Here is a 20652-nt window from a genome sequence, read left to right as displayed (position 1 = left end):
GGTTGCCAGATTATTTTTCAACAAAATGCCAGGGGAAGACTCAAAAAATGCCAAAACACTCCAAAAAATGCCAAAGTCTGTTGACTCCCACCCCCACTAAGAAAACTACTCACTTTTGATAGACAATTTACTATCATATCCTGGTGGCTTGCGTGTTTTTTTTTTTCCGTTTTTTTTTTTCGTTTTTTTTTTAATTATACTAAATTTCCTGTTGGGGTAATGTTTTACCTACTGACTACTAAGTGGAGTGCTAAACCACTACACCACGGTTGGATTTTAAGAATGAAAAAGAAATACATTAACATGAAAGGTTTTTAGGCGTTTAGAAATAATTAAGAAAAGGTGTCATTTGAAGTATAATATACAAGAAAAGAAAATGCCAAATGAAAATGCCAAATGCCAAATGATTTTTCTAATGCCAAACGGTTTTTTAAAAATGCCAGATTTTTGGAATCTGGCATTTAAAATGCCAAACTGGCAACCCTGAAACGAAAGAGAGATGACAGGAAAAAGAAAGTAGAAATCATAATAAAATAAAAAGTCTGAAAACAATTTTGGGAAGAAAGAAACGGAACAATAAATCATTGCCACATAAAGTATTTCCGGGTCAGGGATGTGAGGTCGCTAAAAATCGGGAACTGAGGAACCGCAGTCTGTCAACAAGTGTTTTCATTGTAAAAACAAACAAAACAGGAGGCCTTACTTTTAACTCATCACGGATTAATGACCGGTTCATGAAGTGAGGTATTATGATACTTGCATTCATGTATTTGTTTGAGAATTTTGAAAAGAAAATCTAATATTTACGATGAGACCAGAGTGTGTCAGTCGATTGGGCCAGCAACAAGTCAGCTGTCAACGCAAAATCAAAATTAACTTTTTCAACAAAAAAAAAAAAAATCATAAGACTAAGACATCATTTCAATATTATGTTAAAAGTCTTAGATGAATACTTTGCACTATAAAAATCGTTCACTTTTAGTGTTAGCCTTTAGGCTTATTAAGTAATGATTATTATTGAATTATTATTATTGAATTCTATGTGAATGTGTAAAAGTGTGTAACGTAAGCTTCAATTTATTAGCAGTCTAGGTACTTTGGTAAGAAAAAAGAATCAAATTGGATTTAGCTCAATGAAACCCATATCATTATAAAGTGCTTTTCAACACAATTCTAATGATACCAAAATTATGCAATCAGATAAGCAGAAGAAAAGTTATATGTTAGTACTTAGTTTCAGTTTCAAGGCTGAACACTGATACCTACTGATGGTCTTCTATTTGATTGCCTTTGTTATTTATTGACGGACGTATTATTAGACAAAGACAGACACTTTGGACGTTTCAGGTTTCCCCTTTATCAACAAAACACGATGAATGAAACACTAGGGAATCATTCTCATTCACCTTAACTGTGCCATTCACACATGGAAGTGTCAATTGCCAAGGAGTGAGTCCTTGGTAGTTGACGGTTCATCAATTGCCAAGGAATCAAATCGGAACTCTTCAGCCGCATGTGGTGATTTCAGTCGGGCCTCAATCAGCTGCACGTGGTGATTTCAGTCAAGCCTCGATTTGCGCGCATACGAATCTCGAACCCCGTCACTTTCTTTTCTTCCATTCGCCATTCACTCATTCCTTGTCAATCGTTGTGGAAAGGATCAAGTCCACACTTGTTGGCATTTGTTTTTAATTTTTATGTCTTTTCACGAATTCCAAGATGATTTAAAATAATATCAAACAAAAATTTCGGATTCAGCGGGGGAAAAAAAACAGAAGGACGATGTGGCAAATCCCTGCCAAGATGTCCTAGATAAAAAAAGAAAAATAAGATTTCCTTTATTTTAAAGGAAATATACTGCACATCGTCTTAATATGGAATAATTAATGTAAAACATTTGTGCAACAAGATCAATCCGTGGCATTAATAGTAAATAGTTGATGATCTACCAACTGGCAAGGTCCGTAACAAAAAGAGGAAATATGAGAGAGAGAGAGAGAGAGAGGTTGAGGGGGGGAATGACAGAGAAATACATACACAGAGGAAAAAATGGCAGAGAGGGAAAAGAGAAAATGACACAGAGAGAGAGAGTGTGTGTGTAATAGAGGAAAAAAAGAGAAAACGACACACAGAGAGAAACAAGAGTAAAAGAGAGTATTAATTAATATTAATATTAATACATAACATCACTCTGTGGCAATGCATCACTTCGTGACACTAAAGGCACTCCGTGGCAGTTAAAAGTACACATGCGTAGTTGATGAACTGACACGGTCCTTGGCAATTGACGATTTGACAATTGTCAAGGTCCTTGGCAATTGACGCTACCTTCACACATATCTTATTCGTCCTTAGTGTTTTATTTATTCATCATGTTTTGTTGATAAAGGGGAAACTCGAAACATCCACAGTATCTGTCTTGATCTAATAAATAGAAGGTTACAATTCAATACTTGTTGTTTTTTTCCTTTGAGCTTCAAGCAGCAACATTTTCATTAGCATGCAATTACGGAGAGGAGTAGATGAGTAGTTAGTAAAGTAGGAAGGAGGTGATAACATTTTCAAATTCCAACTCAGAGCACCTTAGTAATTTGAACCAGTGGAATCATTTGGATGAGACTTGAAAAACACTTAATTTGATACCTTATTTGTTTCTGTGATAGATTTTTCAAACTTAATTTGATTCAATCAGTCAAATGGATAAGACTTGAAATGTCTACTATCAACTTCTATTATAATATTTTACGGAGTGTCTACGTACACATAACCGGGCACCTAGCCTCAGGATCTTCGTACACAGTAACCTTGTACCGTGCTTTGGGAGGGAGGGGCGAGGGGGCATTGAGCTTGGTGCACTGTAACTTATGACCTTGATCTCGTCTTTCTTCCCCCTCCCCCCCCCCCCCTTTGTGTGTGTGTGAGTGTGTTATAGGCAGAAAGTAAGCAGATGACCAAATGCCTTATTAAACTGGTCAAACAGAGAATCTATAATTTGGTATTAGACACCCACTACCCGATGTCTTGTCATTAGCCTAGGCCTAGTGAGAGACAAATCCTACATGTATTTGCAAACTGAGTAGAACTAGAAAGATTTTGTTTTACCATGAGATGTGAAGTGGAGGGGATGACACTATGACAAGAGAGAGAGAGAGAGAGGGGGGGGGGGGGGCATGGGGGAAGATGAAAGAAACAATGGGTCGCCTGATGACGTAGATCAAATGGGTGATATGGATGTGGTGTGTGCAATTTTAACCTCTAAACAGTAGCACTGAATTATTTTTTTTCATCCAGATAATAGTTTCCCTATTGTTAATGCAGAATAAATCGTTTCCACCAATTAAGCTATAATCGCACAGCTTATCTTTTAATGATAATATTAAGACTAAGATCTCGTGTTAGGTTAAATTAAGATTGAAGCTCGCCTTTAATGGGTTAAATTGTATTGTTTGATTTTTTTAAATAACACACACACTTACAAACATACACATACGTACACACAGGATGAGAGAGAGATAGAGGCCCATCCTTTGCTTGTATTGCAGCAGCAAACCAGTTACCGGTTAACGTGTACGTAGATCCTGAGGCTAAGTGCCCGTTTACCGTGTACGTAGACACTCCCTATATTTTATTTATTTCTCTAAATGATTCCAGAGTTACTGATATTTTTCTGTTGAGAATTGTAGTCAATTTTATAGTATAGAGAATCTGTGTTCTCTCTGTGGTCTCCTAACCAGCGCCTTGTTATGATCATGAAAGTTTAGGTTTTGCTTTATTTTCATATATAACTCTTATCCATGTATGATAAGTATGGAAATATTAGAATTAAGTGAAAATTGATTTAAAAATGAGGTTCTTGTCTTAAAAAGTAGAGTTGATAGAGAGTAAAATAGTGTACGAGTTTATCAATTTCAATTAGATTTGGCAGAGATATTCTTCAATTAATTGTCTATTGATGTATTAAATATTATTTATTTCAATTGAAGATTAGATAAGTCTTTTCTTTAAATTGTTCTATCAGATCAATTGGCAATTATTGAGGTAAATATAGTTAGTCATCATTATTTTTCATCTGCATATTAGTAATATCTTGTGGTAAAAACTGTCACAAAAAATGTCTTTATTCTTATTATTCTTCTTTTTTATTATATTTTTTTTTAGCTATCAGGAAAAATATTACTGATGGCTACAGTTTGACTGCCTTACAGCTGTCATGACATATTCTATTTATGAAGGAGAAATATCTAGAAAAAAGGAGTCATGCATGAATTATTTGCTGATGTCCTTTCAAAGAAGGATTTGTCGAGGGCTGGTGAGTTGTTTTCCCTGGAGGATTTGACCATTGAGGAGGACTTGGAAGAGATTGTCCAAGAGATTCTTCTTATCGCTGACACAGATGACTATGAAAACAATGACAATGATCAGAGTGTCGTGGAAATATGCATCACAAGGATAACAACAGCAATAAGGTAACTAAATCTCCCCTCTTTCATTAATAGCTTTGAACATTTCCATATAAAGACAATTATTTTGCTTCAATGTAGAGGGCTACCATACGTTGAGACAGTTTACCATGTTTTAGACAGTCAATTGTGTGCTTTTTAAGTCAATAAAATAATGATGATAATAATGATAGATGGATAGATATTGACATTGATATAGCCCTCATCCAAACAGAGACTAACTACTTAATAACACCAAAAAAGAAAGTTATGGTGTAAAATGTTTAATGCTATTAACTCAGTATACTTTTTTCATAAGCACCGTTACTCGTAAATCATTCTAATTAACTTTTGGCCTCCATTGGAACAACCTATCAAGACTACACATATTTTTAGCAGTGGAATATATATTTTTATGTACTGTAATACAGACCACACTTTGATTTGTTTGTCTGAAATGTTATTTTCCATTCTTGATTTCATTTAACAATGTTAATAACATTATATACATAGTCATGATGGTAGACGAAAGAGGATGTGTCACCCTATTTTATAACTTCACATTCTTTCATACAGAATTGTCGTCATACCCATTTCTTGAAAAGATGCCAAATGAATCAAAGATGTATGAATCTTGTTCTACAATAGTCCACAATTCATTTATAGAATTTTAATAAATTCAGCATGCTGGCCAAAGCAAATCAACCCATGCTGTCATTAATCATTTGTTGCTCACCAAGAATGGCAAGCGTATCATCATATTAGAGGGAATAGGTGGTGATAGACTTTATACCATTGTTAATAAAATACTTTATTTGCTCATTAGAAGACACGGGGTTACTCCATTCTTGTTTCTTTCAATGTGAAGTTCATGTTTTTGATTACTTGGGAAAGAAAGAAAATTCTTAAAATGTTTGCCAAGGCTCTGAAATTACTCCAATTAATAGGTAGAAAATAGAAAAAAATTATATCATAGACAGATCATTTAAATTTTAAGTAGCTGTTCCGATAAAGCAGCATTCCAAATACCGGCTTCAGTTGTAATATATTTGATCATTGGCTGTTGTGAAACTAATGATTTGATGTTTGTGACAGAGAGACAGAGAGGATAGAACAACATGCAAAGGCATTGGTGGGTCTGTTGGACATGTGTCACCACCACACTTTGACGCAAATTGTCAAGGATGAAGATCCTCCGCATGCCAAGATTGCCTCGGATATCATGAGTCGACTTTTTACTGTGAGTATTGTGAATAAATACCATTACATTTGACTTTGAATAAGTCGATGCATATGCGACTGATTGACAGCTAAACAAACAAAAAAGTTGACAGATTGGTCCAGGTTATCTTAAATCAAAACATAAAACAAAAAAAACTAGAGTATTTATAAAGCACAATATCCATTAAACATGCTCAAAGCACTTCAAATGAAAACTATTTCATAATTTCAATCAAATAGGACCAAGAAAAACGATTGTCTAAGCTAAAAGAGTCTACATGCCTAAATGTATTATTATCAAAACTCTCTTGAACTAAAGTTTAATTCTGATTGTATGACAGACTTTGAATAGAGAACTGATTCCATGTAATCAATTTTCTGTTGTGTACCAATTCCATTATTGGCTCTATAAGAAATGCAGCTATGTGGTCTAGTGGTATGACACTGGCCTTTGGATCGGAAGGTTCTGAGTTGGAATCCTGGTCCGAATGGTGCATAGTTGAGTCCTTGGAAAGGCTCTTTAGGCGTAAAATGAATACATGGCCGTTAACAGTGTTGTTTCCCCCCCATTTCCCATCTGCCTCCTTTTCAAATTCTCTCTCCGTTTCCACAGTACTACAGTAACCAGAAAGTGATGGAGTTGGTGATTCCCAGTGTTGTACCATTCCTGGATTGTGATAACAAAGACCTAGTCCGAAGTGTGGCCAGTTACCTGTCCTTGGCGGCCATTGACAGTGCTGGACTCCTTGCCAAACACATGTCTTTGATATTAGCCAGTGTTCTCAAAGGTTGGCATTGATAGCATGCATGAATATCTTAAATACACTTTAGATTTCTTCCATCATAACTGCTAAATTAGTTTGACTGGCCATATTTTAGACATTATTGTCATTCTATTGGTATTATTATTATCATCAGCATCAACATTAATCTTGTTAAAAAAGATAGTAGATCATTAGATGCCTTCACCTGGGCATTCCATGATGAAGGGATATAGATAATCCTTATATAACAAACGTCTGATACCAACAGGAATCACCCTTGCTGTTCATAGTGAGCAAATTAGGCGGTTAATATTCTCCCCAAAGGAAAAAAATAACAAACAAAAGTGCTTGAATATATTATTATTATTATTATTATTATTATTATTATTATATTATTATTATATTATTATTATTATTATTATTTATTATTATTATTATTAATTATTATATTATTATTATTATTATTATTATTATTATTATTATTATTATTATTATTATTATTATTATTAGTATTTTTAGTATTATTATTATCATTATTATTTTAACTCATCTCTCATTAGTACTGTACCCTTGCAAGTAAACGAAACAAAATGTTCCATTCTAGGCAATTACCTGCTATGTCAAGTGCTGCCCCAGATCTTCAATCAGAACCCTGACCCTGTCATCCATCATGTTGATGACCTGGCTAAGTTGCTGGCAAAGTGTGATGCTACCGACAAGATCTGCTTTGTGCAACTGTTCAATAAAGTGGCCAAAACTAACCCAGAGGTATGGAGATAACTGAGATAACTGTATTCATATCTCTTGCTACAATGTTTGATATGGGTAACACTCAAAAACCTATCCAGCTACCTAAATAGATAGAAATTTTATTTAGGTAGCTGGATAGGTTTTTGAGTGTTACCCATATCAATAGATAGAAATTTGAGCGGGTGGTTGGATGGGAGCATCACCCTTGAATCATATACCTATGATGTTCGCATGGGTGTACGATCCGATAGTGATGTCGTTTCTTCTTCTCTTTACTAGCCTATCCTGCTTCTTTGGTTTGTGATTGTATTTTTGACAGGGGATATTTTTTTTCTGTAAATCTTCTGCCTGTTTGTTCTTGGTTATTTATAATTTAGCTTATGATGTCTTTAGGTTATGATTTTGATTTACATTTGTACTATTTTTGTTAGATTGCTTGTTTTTTTGTTTCAGCGGTCTCTCATATAACCTCAATTGTGTTGGAAGAGACCTAAAGCAACAAACAAACAAAAAACAAAAAATAGAAATCTGATTTATGGATTGTTTAAAAAAAGCATATCATTTTATCTAAATTGCCAATTTTATTCATTGTTTTGTTGTTGTTGTTTTATTTTGGATTTTTTTTGGTTGTTTGTTTACAAAGTTTATTTTTTAATCCATATGAGAGAAATAAAAATTGATCTGGTTCACTGTTAGAAATTCACCATAATAAGCACGTAGGGAATGATTTACTCAAGGCCACACTGTGTGGACCTGCAACATGCAAAGCCATTACCCTCTTATGTAAGGTGAAGGTCATACCTCTGTGACAAGCTGCTGCTCCCCCTTCATAACTCCTCTCCCCTATTTTCAGTGTCTTCAAAAACACATAGGTCAGCTTTGTGGGTACTTGAACAGCTCAGTGTTGTCTCCCCTGATCTTGACAATCCTGGTCGATTTGGCCACTTCCCATCCGTCTTTCATGGTGGATCATGTGACAGAGGTACAGGCTACACTCAACACGCAGCCTGCTCTTACGGCACAAGTAGTCCAGATCGTTGGGGCTGTTGGTTCAGTGAACAAGGTAGGATTTTCAAAGTCAATGAAATATCATCTTATCATTTTTTATTTTCAGTTGATTCTCAAGATTTCTAATATTTGGTGTTTAAAGATAAAACTGAGAATAGAATTTTAAAAATACCCTTTTTTTAAAAATTATGATATGATCAATTTTTTTCCATTAAAACAACTACCAATGTATGTCTCTAGCTCAAACTGTCATTTAAGTATCATTATTGTCATTGGGCATTGCACCGCACACTACCTTTGGGATTTTGGAGACTTTCTTTCATTAACAAAGTACTAACTTCTCCTTCAAGCAAATACCATCATGCTGGTGCCAAGCGCTGCACCATGTTGTACACGTTCAGAACGGCCAGTGAAGTACTGCTCCATTTTGCCACCAATGGCAGAAAAAGCATGTTTATGCGTCGTGGGTCGTGTGTAATTTTTTTTTTGTTTTTTTTTTATGAAATCCAGATCTTCAACCTTCAATGGTTTGTATTCGCAAAAGGCACCACGCCCATCACTTCAAATGTTCAGTTACAGTACAGTCTAAAAAAAACAGGGAACAGTCACAGATTGCTTTGGCGAGCTGGCTATATATTTAACCATGAATAATGCTTCTGTTTTGTTTCTTGGGTTTATTAGATTTATGTTGACAGTCTTTATCATATTTGTCTAGGATTTGGCAGAGAAATCAATGGATTTCCTGTTGTCCAAGCTGGCATCAGCGGAAGTGGCTGTGTTGCCGTTGGTCTTACAGGAAATAAGAGGACTTGGCCTTACTCATCATGCTCTTCTCATCGACAATATGGAGTACATCAACAAAGTATCAGCATCTGGGTCAAGCTCTGTCAGGCTGATGGTGCAGCAGATCAGGGAGGATGTCAGGAAATAGTAAGTGATTAAAAAAATTTTTGTTGTTGTTGGGACAGTTCAGGTTGCCTAAACTTTGTGCGGCTATGTGGTCTAATGGTATGACACTCGCTTTCGGATCAGATGATCCTGGGTTCGAGCCTCGCTCAGCGCATAGTTGAGTCCTTGGAAAGGCTCTTTACTCACATTCTCTCACTGTACTCAGGTGTAAAATGAGTACCTGGCTGTTAACAGCATTGTCGCTGTGTGAAAAAATTGTAATATCGCCTAACAGGCGTCATATCTCGTTCTACATGTCACGTGTTGCTGTTGGTCAGTGACCCCCTGTAAAGCGCTTTGAGCACGTTTAGTGGATGTTGCGCTATATTAAAGCTCAAGTTTTGTTTTTTTTGTTTTTTTTGTTTTTGTTTTTTTTTTTTGCCTCACAACAAAAGATCTAGTCACTTGATTTACTCCGAGCTTCCTCCCATTCCGTAAACGTAATCAAAACAGAGCGTTTATATAGCACAATATCCACTAAACATGCTCAAAGCGCTTTACAAGGTGTCCTTGACCAACAGCCACACATAACATATAGAACGAGACATGACTCCTGCTAGGCGATAATACCATTTTTTTTTCCGATGGAGACAATGCTGTTAACGTCCAGGTACTCAGTTTACACCTGAGTAAGTTGAGAGAATATTAGTAAAGAGCCTTTTCCAAGGACTCAACTATGCACTGAGGGAGTCTCGAACCCAGGACCTTCTGATCTGAAAGCGAGTGTCATACCACAAGACGACATAACCGCACATAGTGGTCAAATGTCCTGATAAATCGGGATTTTCCAGATTTGACAATCTGAGAGAAGTTGTGCGGCTTTTTTGTTTTGGAAGGTCCAAAGTTTAAGTCCTCTTGTTTTGATCAGTGCATAGTTGAATCCTTGGAAAAGGAATTTTCCCCATTCTTTTGCTGCTCTTAGGTGCAAAATGAGTACCTGGTCGTTAACAGCATTGTCTCTGTTGGAAAAAAAAATAATTGTAATATCGCCTATCAGACAACATGCCTCATCCTACATGTTTAGTGTTGCTGTTGGCTTGGGATCCCTTGTATAGCGCTTATTATTGGAAATTGCGCTATATAAACGCTCAATTATTTATAGTGATTTAAATGAGACAATCAGACATGTTTCTAATTTACATGAGTATGGCTTCATAATATCTGTTTTTGTCTCTATCTACTAGTTGTTCCACACCAACCAAAGATGGGTCCACATCCCCTCTGTCCAACAAAGGGAATAACACCAGTACACCGTCTACATCATTGGAAAGAGTTGAGGACGCAACAAAGAAAGAAATGCGTTCTATGTCAAGTCAGACAGAGGGCACTGTGACCATTATCACTGTCGGCAACCCACCCAATGCCACACATCCCAGTGGCACAGTGTCTATCAAAAGTACATCCCTTCCAGTCAATGGATCTACCTCCAGTCAGGACAATCTCAATAGGATGTCAAGGTAGGTCAAGATGCTTTAGTTTGTTGTAGACCTTCAGAGCCTTGAGCGCCTTTGGCGCCAGAGTTTATCCCTGTTTCTTTAGTGTGAAATGGACAAAAGCAATTGCTTGCTACCCTTTGGATAGGACACTAGTCATTGCAAAGTACTGCCCAAACACTGCTGGGTCGACACAGTAGTTTGTTGGGTTCCCAGTTATTCTATTGGTGGGGCATGTGAGTCACACTCAAAGGGACATGGTTTGAATTTGAAACAAGTCCATTTTTATAATGACTTCTCTGCCCATTGAACAATGATTCGGTTGCTTGATCATTTTTGGAAATGACAGAATTGCAGTATACCAACATCTGATACAATGGGTCGCTAGGAATTATTACCGTCTATTTAACACTACAGGAACAAATAAACCCAGGCTCTATAGTCATTATGGCTCTAGAGAATCGCTACTATGTCAGATCTCTTTAGGTTTTTTTTCCCATCTTTTTTACACATTCAAATTTTATGACTTTGATCGCTTTTGAAGTAATAGTAATTTTGTGAAAGGTTTAAAGAATGTCTGAATTTGCTATTTGAGCGGTTTGTTCATCCACAATTTCTGGTTATGTTAGTATCATCTTTTAACAATTGCAAGTTGTATTCTAATTATATTGTTATATAGAAATATAAAAAATTAGACCCTTCCATGTGGCATCATTAGATGTCATCGCCTAGGCATTCCATGAAGGAATATAGATAATCCACCAAATGAAAGTCTGAGCCACAGGAATCACCCATGTTGTCCAAAGTGGGGGTTAATGATCTTGCCTAAGGAAAAAAATGAAAGTGCCTGTAGTGGGGCTCAAACACAGGACCTTCTGGGTCATAATGAATTGTCTTAACCACTCGGCTACCTCGCGTCCTCCTGCCCCATATAATAATATATATATATATATGTTGTTGTTTTTTCATCCACAGAGCATCAGGAGGAGAGCCTATGACGTCATCTGCTGTCACCCAGACAGAAAACAATATGTTTACAAACTCAGCTGGCACTCAGGTAGGAATAGTCATAGTGATAAAATAATGTGTCACTGTAGTTTAAACACTAACGCATCAGGATTGTTTTAGCTATGATGCGAGGACCCCAGGTTGGAGTCCTTGTCAAGCCATCCTGGTATTCAGTGTTTAATGAATATTTTTAGGACTCTCTAATGTCTAATTGTATTGTCTTTAGCCAAATGAATGGTATAAGACCTTAAAACAATCTATGAATTAAATGTACATTGAGTCAAATGTATGTCTCCCAACAAGAAAAATTAATGTTGCATTGCGCCTAGTCGTGTACAAATTGTATACATTAAAAAGCACACTTTTTTTTTCAGTTTTTGGATTTTTTATATTTTCAACACTCATCCATAGTTTCTGCTGACAAATTTTACATGATGATATATATATGATTTAGGTGGATTATTGGGCACGACTTAGTTACCAAGCAAACACTTCTATTTGTTTACATTTCCAGATCCTTTTACTTGAGCCATGCCGAATACTTCTCTGCTGTCTCTCTAGATTTTAATTGATGTATTAATGTTTTTATTGATTTTGTTCTTGGCTTTAAAAAGGTTTTGAGTTCTGTGTTTGGCATTTTGTTCTTTTTCAAAGCTGTAGTATTCATCTTTGTTCCATTATTTTTTACAGTCCACAGCTTCTAGCAGCTTAGTGCCTCTTCAATATTCCGCCAATTGTTTATGGTTTTTGATAGAGAAAGAGAATTAACCTACACAGATGATAATCAGCATAACATAGTTTGTTTATAGTGTTTTAAAAATAATTTCTTCTTTTTTTTTTTTTCTTTTCCTTTTTTTTTTTGTTTTTTAGGTCCAGAATATCCGTGATGGAGTCCAACTGTTTTGTGAGAAGCATTTTGCCAAGATAAAGTCTTTTATCTGTAAAATCAATGCAACGGTTCCCCTACCTGCCAAGTGTAGTGTTGTCAGTGAGTTGGATTTCATCTTACGCTGGCTTGTAAATGTTCTGGATTCAAAAGATTCAAAACCTATTACTATTAACATTTTAAAGCAATCTTTTTCAGATGAAAAAAGATTAATAGCTCAAAAATATTCTCATACCATGATTGTAAAATATCTGAACATAAAGACAATTTTTAAGAGGTCATATAGATAAATACAATTTTAGGTCATTTTAATTCCTTGTAGTGATGCTAAGATGTCCAATATTAGTGTTCAAATTAATTTTTTTAATGATATTGTACGAGATAATTTCCTCTCAAAATTCATTGCAGAAAATCTTTATCAATATGAAGCCAAGACAAATACAATGTTTTAGTTTTGTTTATTTCATTTTTAAAATTATTATTGCTATATTTTCAGCCAATGAAATTTATGATTTACAGCCATTTATCCAGAATTCGTATTGTCCTGATGTTAAGAATATACCAATGTAATCACCTTACAATTTTGTCTCCATCCTCCCTCCCTATTTTGTCTTTCAAGCTGGCAAACACAAGCGAGTCCTTCGTCTCCACTTTGCTTGTGCTAGACAGCGAGATCAATGCTTGTATCCGACATCCCACCTGATGATTAACACGCGGCAACCAAAACTGTGGCTTCACCTCATGTTTTTGTCAGTACAGGTATGTATGTCATTACAAACCACTTATACAATGGAATAATAATAATAATAATGATAATAATAATAATAATAATAATAATAACAATATAATCTTTATTGTCCAAAAAAATGGCAATTTGTCATTTGGTTTACACTGTTTGAAATTAAAAATACAATGCATAGATAGGTAGACATAAGCATGGAATCTGTATAAAATCAACTCCGCTAGTTGGTCCCAAATTTCCTGTTCTTTATCTAAGTGTCTTCTATTGACAATGGATAAAGTCAACCAATCTTTCTGGTCCATTGGTGATGTTGGTTTTAGCAGGATTCCACTGTATTTCTCTTTGGAGGAAATGAGTTTCATGGTCATCTAGTCTGGGTGTGCGGCTATGTTGTCTAATAGTATGACACTCGCTTTCGGATCGGAAGGTCCTGAGTTCGAGCCTCATTTCTGTGTCTTTGGAAGGAGAAGTAGAATAGAAAATTCACTCTCTTTGGTAAAGGGTTTTGGTCTTGAAATCTTTGTGTTTGCAAGCTCTAAACGGTGGAAAGTGAAATGAAACAAAGTGAAAAAGAAGAAAAAAACCCTACAAAAATCTATAGTCAATATTGTAAATGTTTATTACAGGCTCAGGCCAGGTTTGCACTGAGCCAGAGAGATCCAGAGGTGAGCTGCTTGAAGATGTGTTGGAACTCACTCAAAGGGGAATCGAACAGCAACTTCCTGGCTCTAGTCACATCTTCATTTCCAACACACAAGGTATGTCGTAGGTAAATTATGTTTTATCCCCAACTTTGCAAATGGCGGCTGCTTAGATTTTACTTTTATTTTTAGTTTCAACTCAAGAATGCTTCCAGTATGGTGCTTTGATGGCTGGTGTCAGAAATTGACACACTCTCCAATTCTGAGAAAGCATGCAAACAACATAAGCTGCGTTGCACTTAATAAATATATAACTGTAGCTGCCTTTTGCATGATTAGACATCAACACTGACATTGACGTTTTTAAAAAAAGTAGTCCTTCAGAGCCATTTGGCCTATGAAGCCAGAGTTTATCCCGGTTTCTATAGCGTGAAATGGACTATAGCAATGACTTGCTACCCTTTGGATAGGACACTAGTCTATTGCAAAGTACTTTCCACCAGATCTAGTAGACCCAGCTACCCAATCACTGCTGGGTGGACAGGGTGTGAGAAACAAATCTCGACTGGATTGATCTCAGTCCCTTTGCATATAAAGAAAGTGCTCTACCAACTGAGCTATCGGGACCAGTGGCATTGACATTATACTGATAAAATTTGAATCCTATTTATTTGACAAAGGGGAATACATAGATTGTTGGTCGTTCTATGTGGTATACATTGGTACCACTGATTCAGATATCTGTTTAGTGCAGCTGTGTGGTCTTGTGGTATGACACTCACTTTCGGATCGGAAGTTCCTGGGTTCGATCCTCACTCGACGCATAGTTGAGTCCTTGGAAAAGACTCTTTACTCACATTCTCTCACTGTACTCAGGTGCAAAATGAGTACCTGACCGTTAACAGCATTGTGTCTGTCGGAAACAATTGTAATATCACCTATTAGGCGTCATGTCTCATTCTTTATGTTACGTGTTGGTCAGGGACCCTTTGTAAAGCGCTTTTAGTGCGTTTAGTGGATATTGCGCTGTATAAAAGCTCAATTTAATTTAAGATAGCTGTTTAAATATTGAATTATTGATTTAATTTTTGGTATTCAGTTAATTATCCTCCTCTTTATCATGATTATCACCATTGGTTTGCAGTCATAAGAATTTCAAACCTATGGCTCTCATTTTCCTACAGTTTTGATAATGCAAATTTTAAATTTAACTCAGTTTACCAAATGAATTAAAAAATTGTCAGCACAACTTAGTACAACAGTCTAAACGTATTCTTGCACCCATTACTTTTCTCTCTCTAGGACCAGATGACACTGCTACAAGAGCTTCATCAGATGCGTTACTTTGACGTGTTTGAGTACAACGCCACCCGTGCACACTGGGCGTGTTTCATGTGTAACCACCCAGAAAAGATGTCAGAGCTGATGAATGATGGGCATCCAGAAATGGCGGTAGGTGATGGGGATGGATTAAAGTGGATAGCTTGAGGAAGTATCTCACCGGAACTTTACCTGGGAAATTCTTTTATATTTCCATGAATCTTTTAAAACCTTTGTATTTTTGTGGAGAGTCAATTATGTCTGCATATGAATTTATGTGTGTGTGTCCGGGGGACAGGGGGGGGGGGAGGGGGGAATTGCTTAGATTAATAAAACTCCTCCACCCACCCACCCCAAAAAGGTCATATGATTATTGTTGTCGTAATCATCAACTCAATCATCATCAACTTCAGTTTTTTAAAGTAAAAAGTGTAATAATGTACCATGAAAAATGAATTTGTTTTTATGCAATTAATTTCAATTTTCATAAATTAAATAAAAAAGGAATTACACTAAATCAGTTGTTTTCCAAAATCTTTTTTTATTTTTTGGTTCATCATTTTTACTGGTGATGTTTTGTTATCAACATACAAAATTCACATTTGTCTTATGCCAAAATTTCATCTTTTATATTTAACAATTTCGGGAAATCACCTCTCTGTTTCTCTTTTTTTCCTTTCCTAGGGCCAATTGAAGGAGAAGAAGGGCAAATGGAAGTTTTTCAAGAGATGGAAGACCCGGTACTTCACTCTGTCTGGTGGATCCTTCACTTACGATAAAAGCAATTCTGTAAGAAAGGCTAAGACAGTGTCATGTTGCAATTCTTACCAAAAAATGTTAAACATGTTTTATTGCATATCCAGAGCTCAAACTTATTTCATTTACTTTATCTTACATCATTTAAAAAAAAATTTACCCGAAAGGGGCAGTCTGGCTCAGCAGTAGAGTTTTTGCTTCGTACTCGAAAGGTACCGAATTCGATCACCCACCCCTGCGCTGTGGGGCCTCGAGCAAGTCACCTCGCCCTATCTCAATTTGCGGCACTGCACTGCGGCTGACGCCTAGGTTATTCCAGTCTTCCCTTGGAATAAACCCTAGAGACAAATTTCCCCGATGGGATGAATAAAGGGAATTTTATTTTTATTTTTATTTATTTTAAATTGATTGAATCTTTGGGCCTAATGGATAAATGTTGCTGTTTTTATCATGTTTGCAGATGAATTGGGTTAATTTAATTCCGTCAGATTTACGGGCTACATCACCTAAAAGAGCATTCATTACAACGGCAATTAGTGCTGGATGAACAGGGAACGGGTAAAGAGGGGGGGGGGGGGGGCAGTAAATATTCTGATGCACAGCAGAGTCGACCCTCTGTGTTTTACTGATTTCAAGAGTGTTGACTTGATGCTGATTCCACTGTAGTTAATAGATAGAAGCAAAGGTATCACACTCTGCAATTATTACTCATTTCCTCTCCCCCGGGGCGAAGTGGCCAAGTGATTAAGGCATTGCACTGTGACCCAGAAGGTATCGGGTTCGAGCCCCTCTTCAGGCAATTTCGTTTTTTTCATTGAGCAAGATTATTAACCCCCAATTTGCTTTCGTGGCGGAAGGGCATAATTTTTTTTATTTTTTTATCCTCCCCCATGAACAGACAAAGGCGTCCCTTCCAGTCACCAAGATCCAGAGTGTCAAGGCTGTACGGAAAGACATCCGGGACATTCCGAGGGCCTTTGAAATTTTCACGGACGACCAAACTTACGTCTTCAAGGCCAAGAAAGGTGAATTAAACTTTGCAAAAGTTTGAGAGAGGTCCTTTTATATGATCTTATAAATGTTGGTCTTTTTTTTTTAATGGATTTGGTAAATCTGGCTCATACATTAAAAAATTGTTTTCCTTTTCTAATTGGTCATGCTTACCTGGGTTCGAGCCTTGCTTGGCACATAGTTGAGTCCTTGGAAAGGCCCTTTACTCACATTCTCTCACCATACTCAGGTGGAAAATGAGTACCTGGCCGTTAACAGCATTGTCTCTGTCTGAAAAAATTGTAATGTCGCCTAACAGGCATCATGTTCCATCCTAAATGTTAAGTGTTGCTGTTGGCCAGGGACCCCCTGTAAAGTGCTTTGAGCACGCTTAGTGGATATTGCTCTATATAAAAGCTCATTACCCAGGGGGATTGCTCAGTTGAGAGAGCACTCTCTTCTGGGTGGGGTTCTTGACCCCAAGGGAGGCACTTTCTCTGTCTTCTATCCCTCTATAGCTATTTCCAATTTGCCTTCTGTCTTTGTCTTGGAATTAGATTACTTTGTTTTGTTCTTGGCTAGGAGGGAAGCAATCAAATGTATAGTTATTGTTTTGGGAGATGATATTTTTTTCTTTGTAAATCATCTCTCTGTTATTATTATTATTATTTTTATTCAGTGATGATAATCTTCTGTGGAATTCCGTGATTTTGTGATTTTCTTTGAAATTAAATGTTCCGCTGTTTTTGCAGTGTCAAACATTTTTCTATAGCTCCACGGTAGATAGATGAAAAAATCACCATCATGCCTTGTGTCAAATTTTAACACCTGTGCTCAGTTGCCTAAATTATGGTGACACTCGCATTTTTATGACATCAGCCTAGACAAAGTAGCACCAAATGTCAAAAGTGACACAAGGCAGGTGGTGTCTTTGGATTAATAGATGTTGGGTAAGGATTGGAAAAAAAAATAGTAGAAAATCAATTCATAACTCTCTCTCTGTCTCTGTCTGTCTGTCTGTCTGTCTGTCTCTCTCTCTCTCTCTCTCTCTCTCTCTCTCTCTCTCTCTCTCTCTCTCTCTCTCTCTCTCTCTCTCTCTCTCTCTCTCTCTCTTTTCTTTTTTTTTTTTTTTTTTTTTCTCTGTCTCCCTCCTTTACCCCTATTCCTCTCTCAACTACTCTTCTATCTTCATGTTTTGTTTTTAGAAGTCATCTTGTCATAGAAAGATAATATATTACAATAACCAAGGGTGATGATCGACTCGGAAAGCAACTGTTCAAATTATTTTTAATTTACTGTTTCTCCTTTGTTTAGATAGACTGTTTTGCAAGTTGTTAGATATTCATGGGTCTAATGTATAAACTACATAACCACTAGGTTGCAGTGACATAGCCTGTGGGCCAAAAACAAAAATTTATCATCTCTTGATGTAGGTAGCAGTTTGATTAATATTGTGAGCCTTTAAAATTATTTTCAGGAAAGGGCAATTCATTAGATATTTACAAAAGGAGTATATTATATAATGTTACGTAACTGTCGTATTGTATATGTAACTTTTGCATTTCGGCTTAAGTTTGCCCGCTGGGCCGATACATTTTCCTCCTTTTTGACAAATTGTCATAACATCACTGTTTATTATTATTATTATTATTATTATTTATTATTATTATTATTATTATTATTATTATTATTATTATTATTATTATTATTTTATTATTATTATTATTATTATTATTATTATTATTATTATTATTATTATATTTGTTGTTTTGAATTTATAATGTAAGCATTTGAGTGTCTTCCTCTTAGTGAGGGACTACCTTTTTTTTTTGTTATTCTCCAAGTTATTATTTCCTCCACTCAATAATGTCGCTTTCGTCTATTACATTTTCAGGTGACCAGGATGTTGAGCAGTGGATCCAGTGTCTCAACATTGCCGTGGCTCGGTCTCACTCCTCGTTGGGGCCAAACGGAGAGGGCATTGGAGACTCTGAAATTAATCCTGATAATAATGGCAATGGGGTCGGTGCTGTGGGCGGGAATGGTAGCATGAGTGGTGGGGGTGGGGGTAGCATGAGGCGTAGGTCTAGTAGTAAACGCAGTGACCACAACGAAGAGATGGGGATTTTTGAGCAACACAACCACCAGCCACTTCCCTCGCAATCGTCTAAAGCTCCATCTATATCTTCACGATCATCGTCTTTCCGTAGTGGCAAAGCCACAGCTTGTGATCAAGAATCCCACACCAAGTTATGATGACAGTCAGCAAACATTCCTTTGTTTTTTTTTACATTTTTGTTTTAGCATTGATTACAGTCACCCTTTTTTTAAAAATCGATTCACATACCTCTTCCACGCCCAGCCACTATTTTTGCTATCCCAAACCATAGCGACATATCCAAGAATCTGACAAAATTGTGAATGTCACCCACCCTAGGGGTCGTGGATAGCTCATACAGTAGAGTTAATATCGCCTCTGCCAGGCGGAGTTGTCATTCCAGTAAGGTAGCGGGTTCGAGCCCCCATCGTTGCTGCAAAGTTTTTATTCTCTGTTGTCTTCTGGTTCTTTCCTACTCACTTCATTTCTTGTTATTATCAACATTAGTGCCTGCTCCACTCACTTTTCCGAATTAAAATCTCACATTAATGGGCAAACGAAAACATCTCTCTTAACTCTCTCTCTCTCTCTCTCTCTCTCTCTCTCTCTCTCCTCTCTCTCTCTCTCTCTCTCTCTCTCTCTCTCTCTCCTCTCTCTCTCTCTCTCTCTCTCTCTCTCTCTCTCTCTCAGTTTCCATTAATATTTGTGAGGCTGGCTGAGAAAACCCAGGAAGATACAGCAAGCTTCGATTTGAGATCAAAAAATCCAAAATTCAAAGATAAAGTGTTTCCCATAGTAACAGATTTTATTCAGATAAAAAATTCATAACTTGGGTTCTAACAGAAATAGAAAGAAAATTTAAAGTGGTAAACGATCAGAACGATGTGGTCTACACCACTGCATACGTAACTCAATTTATTAAATTTACGCATCTTTCTGGGTTTTCTCAACCAGCCACACATTTATTTGTGTTTTGAGAAAAAGGACCTTTAGTAGTCTTCTTCTTGGAGACAGGAAAAGCTGCTGAGGTGTGGGGAAAAACTGGACCTTTGGCATCCCTGGATTCACAAAAGGGTTGGTATGTCGCTTATCATTTTTGATATCATCAGTATTCTTCTGTTCAGAGGATTCATTATTACTCGTGTGGTGACAGGGTTTTAAGAAGAGAAAAGAGAATATAAGACATAGAACAAAATCATGTGATTTTTAAAAATTGTTTGATTTACTTTGATTTATGTTGATTGATAACGAAACTGCCATATCATAGACTTATCATTTCATGTCATTTTTATGAATAACAATGTGTAATTGAATGTTAGCTTCAATTTAATATACGAAAACAGGTAAAATGGATGTTTCAGGTTTCCCCTTTATCAACAAAACAGGATGAATGAAACACTACAGATGAATGAGATAATGTGGTAGGTAGTGGCATTGTTAAGATGAATAAACAATGTTTTTGTTTATTCATCTTAACATTGCCACTACCACACTATCTTATTTGTCTGTAGTGTTTCATTCATCCTGTTTAATTGATAAAAGGGAAACCCAAAATGTCCATTTTATCTGTTTTCGTATATTAAATTGAAGCTTACATGCAATTTCACATTGTTATTTATTTCTTCGATCAGCAACATTTACATTATCA

At 36.4% G+C, this 20652-nt stretch overlaps 1 protein-coding gene across 1 annotated transcript; it reads left to right on the top strand.

The window, feature by feature from the left end:
* The first annotated feature begins 613 nt into the window (after positions 1–613).
* On the top strand, positions 614–20288 carry LOC144970492 (ventricular zone-expressed PH domain-containing protein homolog 1-like). Its single transcript, XM_078910190.1, has 16 exons — positions 614–744; positions 4159–4466; positions 5535–5679; positions 6274–6448; positions 7029–7192; positions 8028–8237; positions 8898–9112; positions 10315–10587; positions 11539–11620; positions 12442–12559; positions 13077–13216; positions 13826–13957; positions 15143–15292; positions 15845–15949; positions 16815–16941; positions 18801–20288. The coding sequence occupies exons 2-16, from the start codon at positions 4258–4260 to the stop codon at positions 19160–19162; spliced, it is 2607 nt and encodes an 868-aa protein (XP_078766316.1). The 5' UTR covers positions 614–744; positions 4159–4257; the 3' UTR covers positions 19163–20288.
* Positions 20289–20652: the final 364 nt, after the last annotated feature.

Source organism: Berghia stephanieae, chromosome 4 (assembly GCF_034508935.2).
Source record: "Berghia stephanieae isolate SIO BIC M18660-M18661 chromosome 4, UCSD_Bste_1.3, whole genome shotgun sequence".
Taxonomy (NCBI): domain Eukaryota; kingdom Metazoa; phylum Mollusca; class Gastropoda; order Nudibranchia; family Aeolidiidae; genus Berghia; species Berghia stephanieae.
The sequence above is the reverse complement of the archived record's forward strand: the minus strand, read 5'-3'. Positions and strand labels throughout refer to the sequence as shown.

Bases quoted from the DNA above. Each gene is read 5' to 3' on its own strand.
- LOC144970492 (XM_078910190.1), top strand. From the start codon at position 4,258: ATGCATGAATTATTTGCTGATGTCCTTTCAAAGAAGGATTTGTCGAGG. The intron at 7,193-8,027 runs GTATGGAGATAA...CCCTATTTTCAG, and splicing joins TGGCCAAAACTAACCCAGAG to TGTCTTCAAAAACACATAGG. The intron at 12,560-13,076 runs GTGAGTTGGATT...TTGTCTTTCAAG, and splicing joins TGCCAAGTGTAGTGTTGTCA to CTGGCAAACACAAGCGAGTC.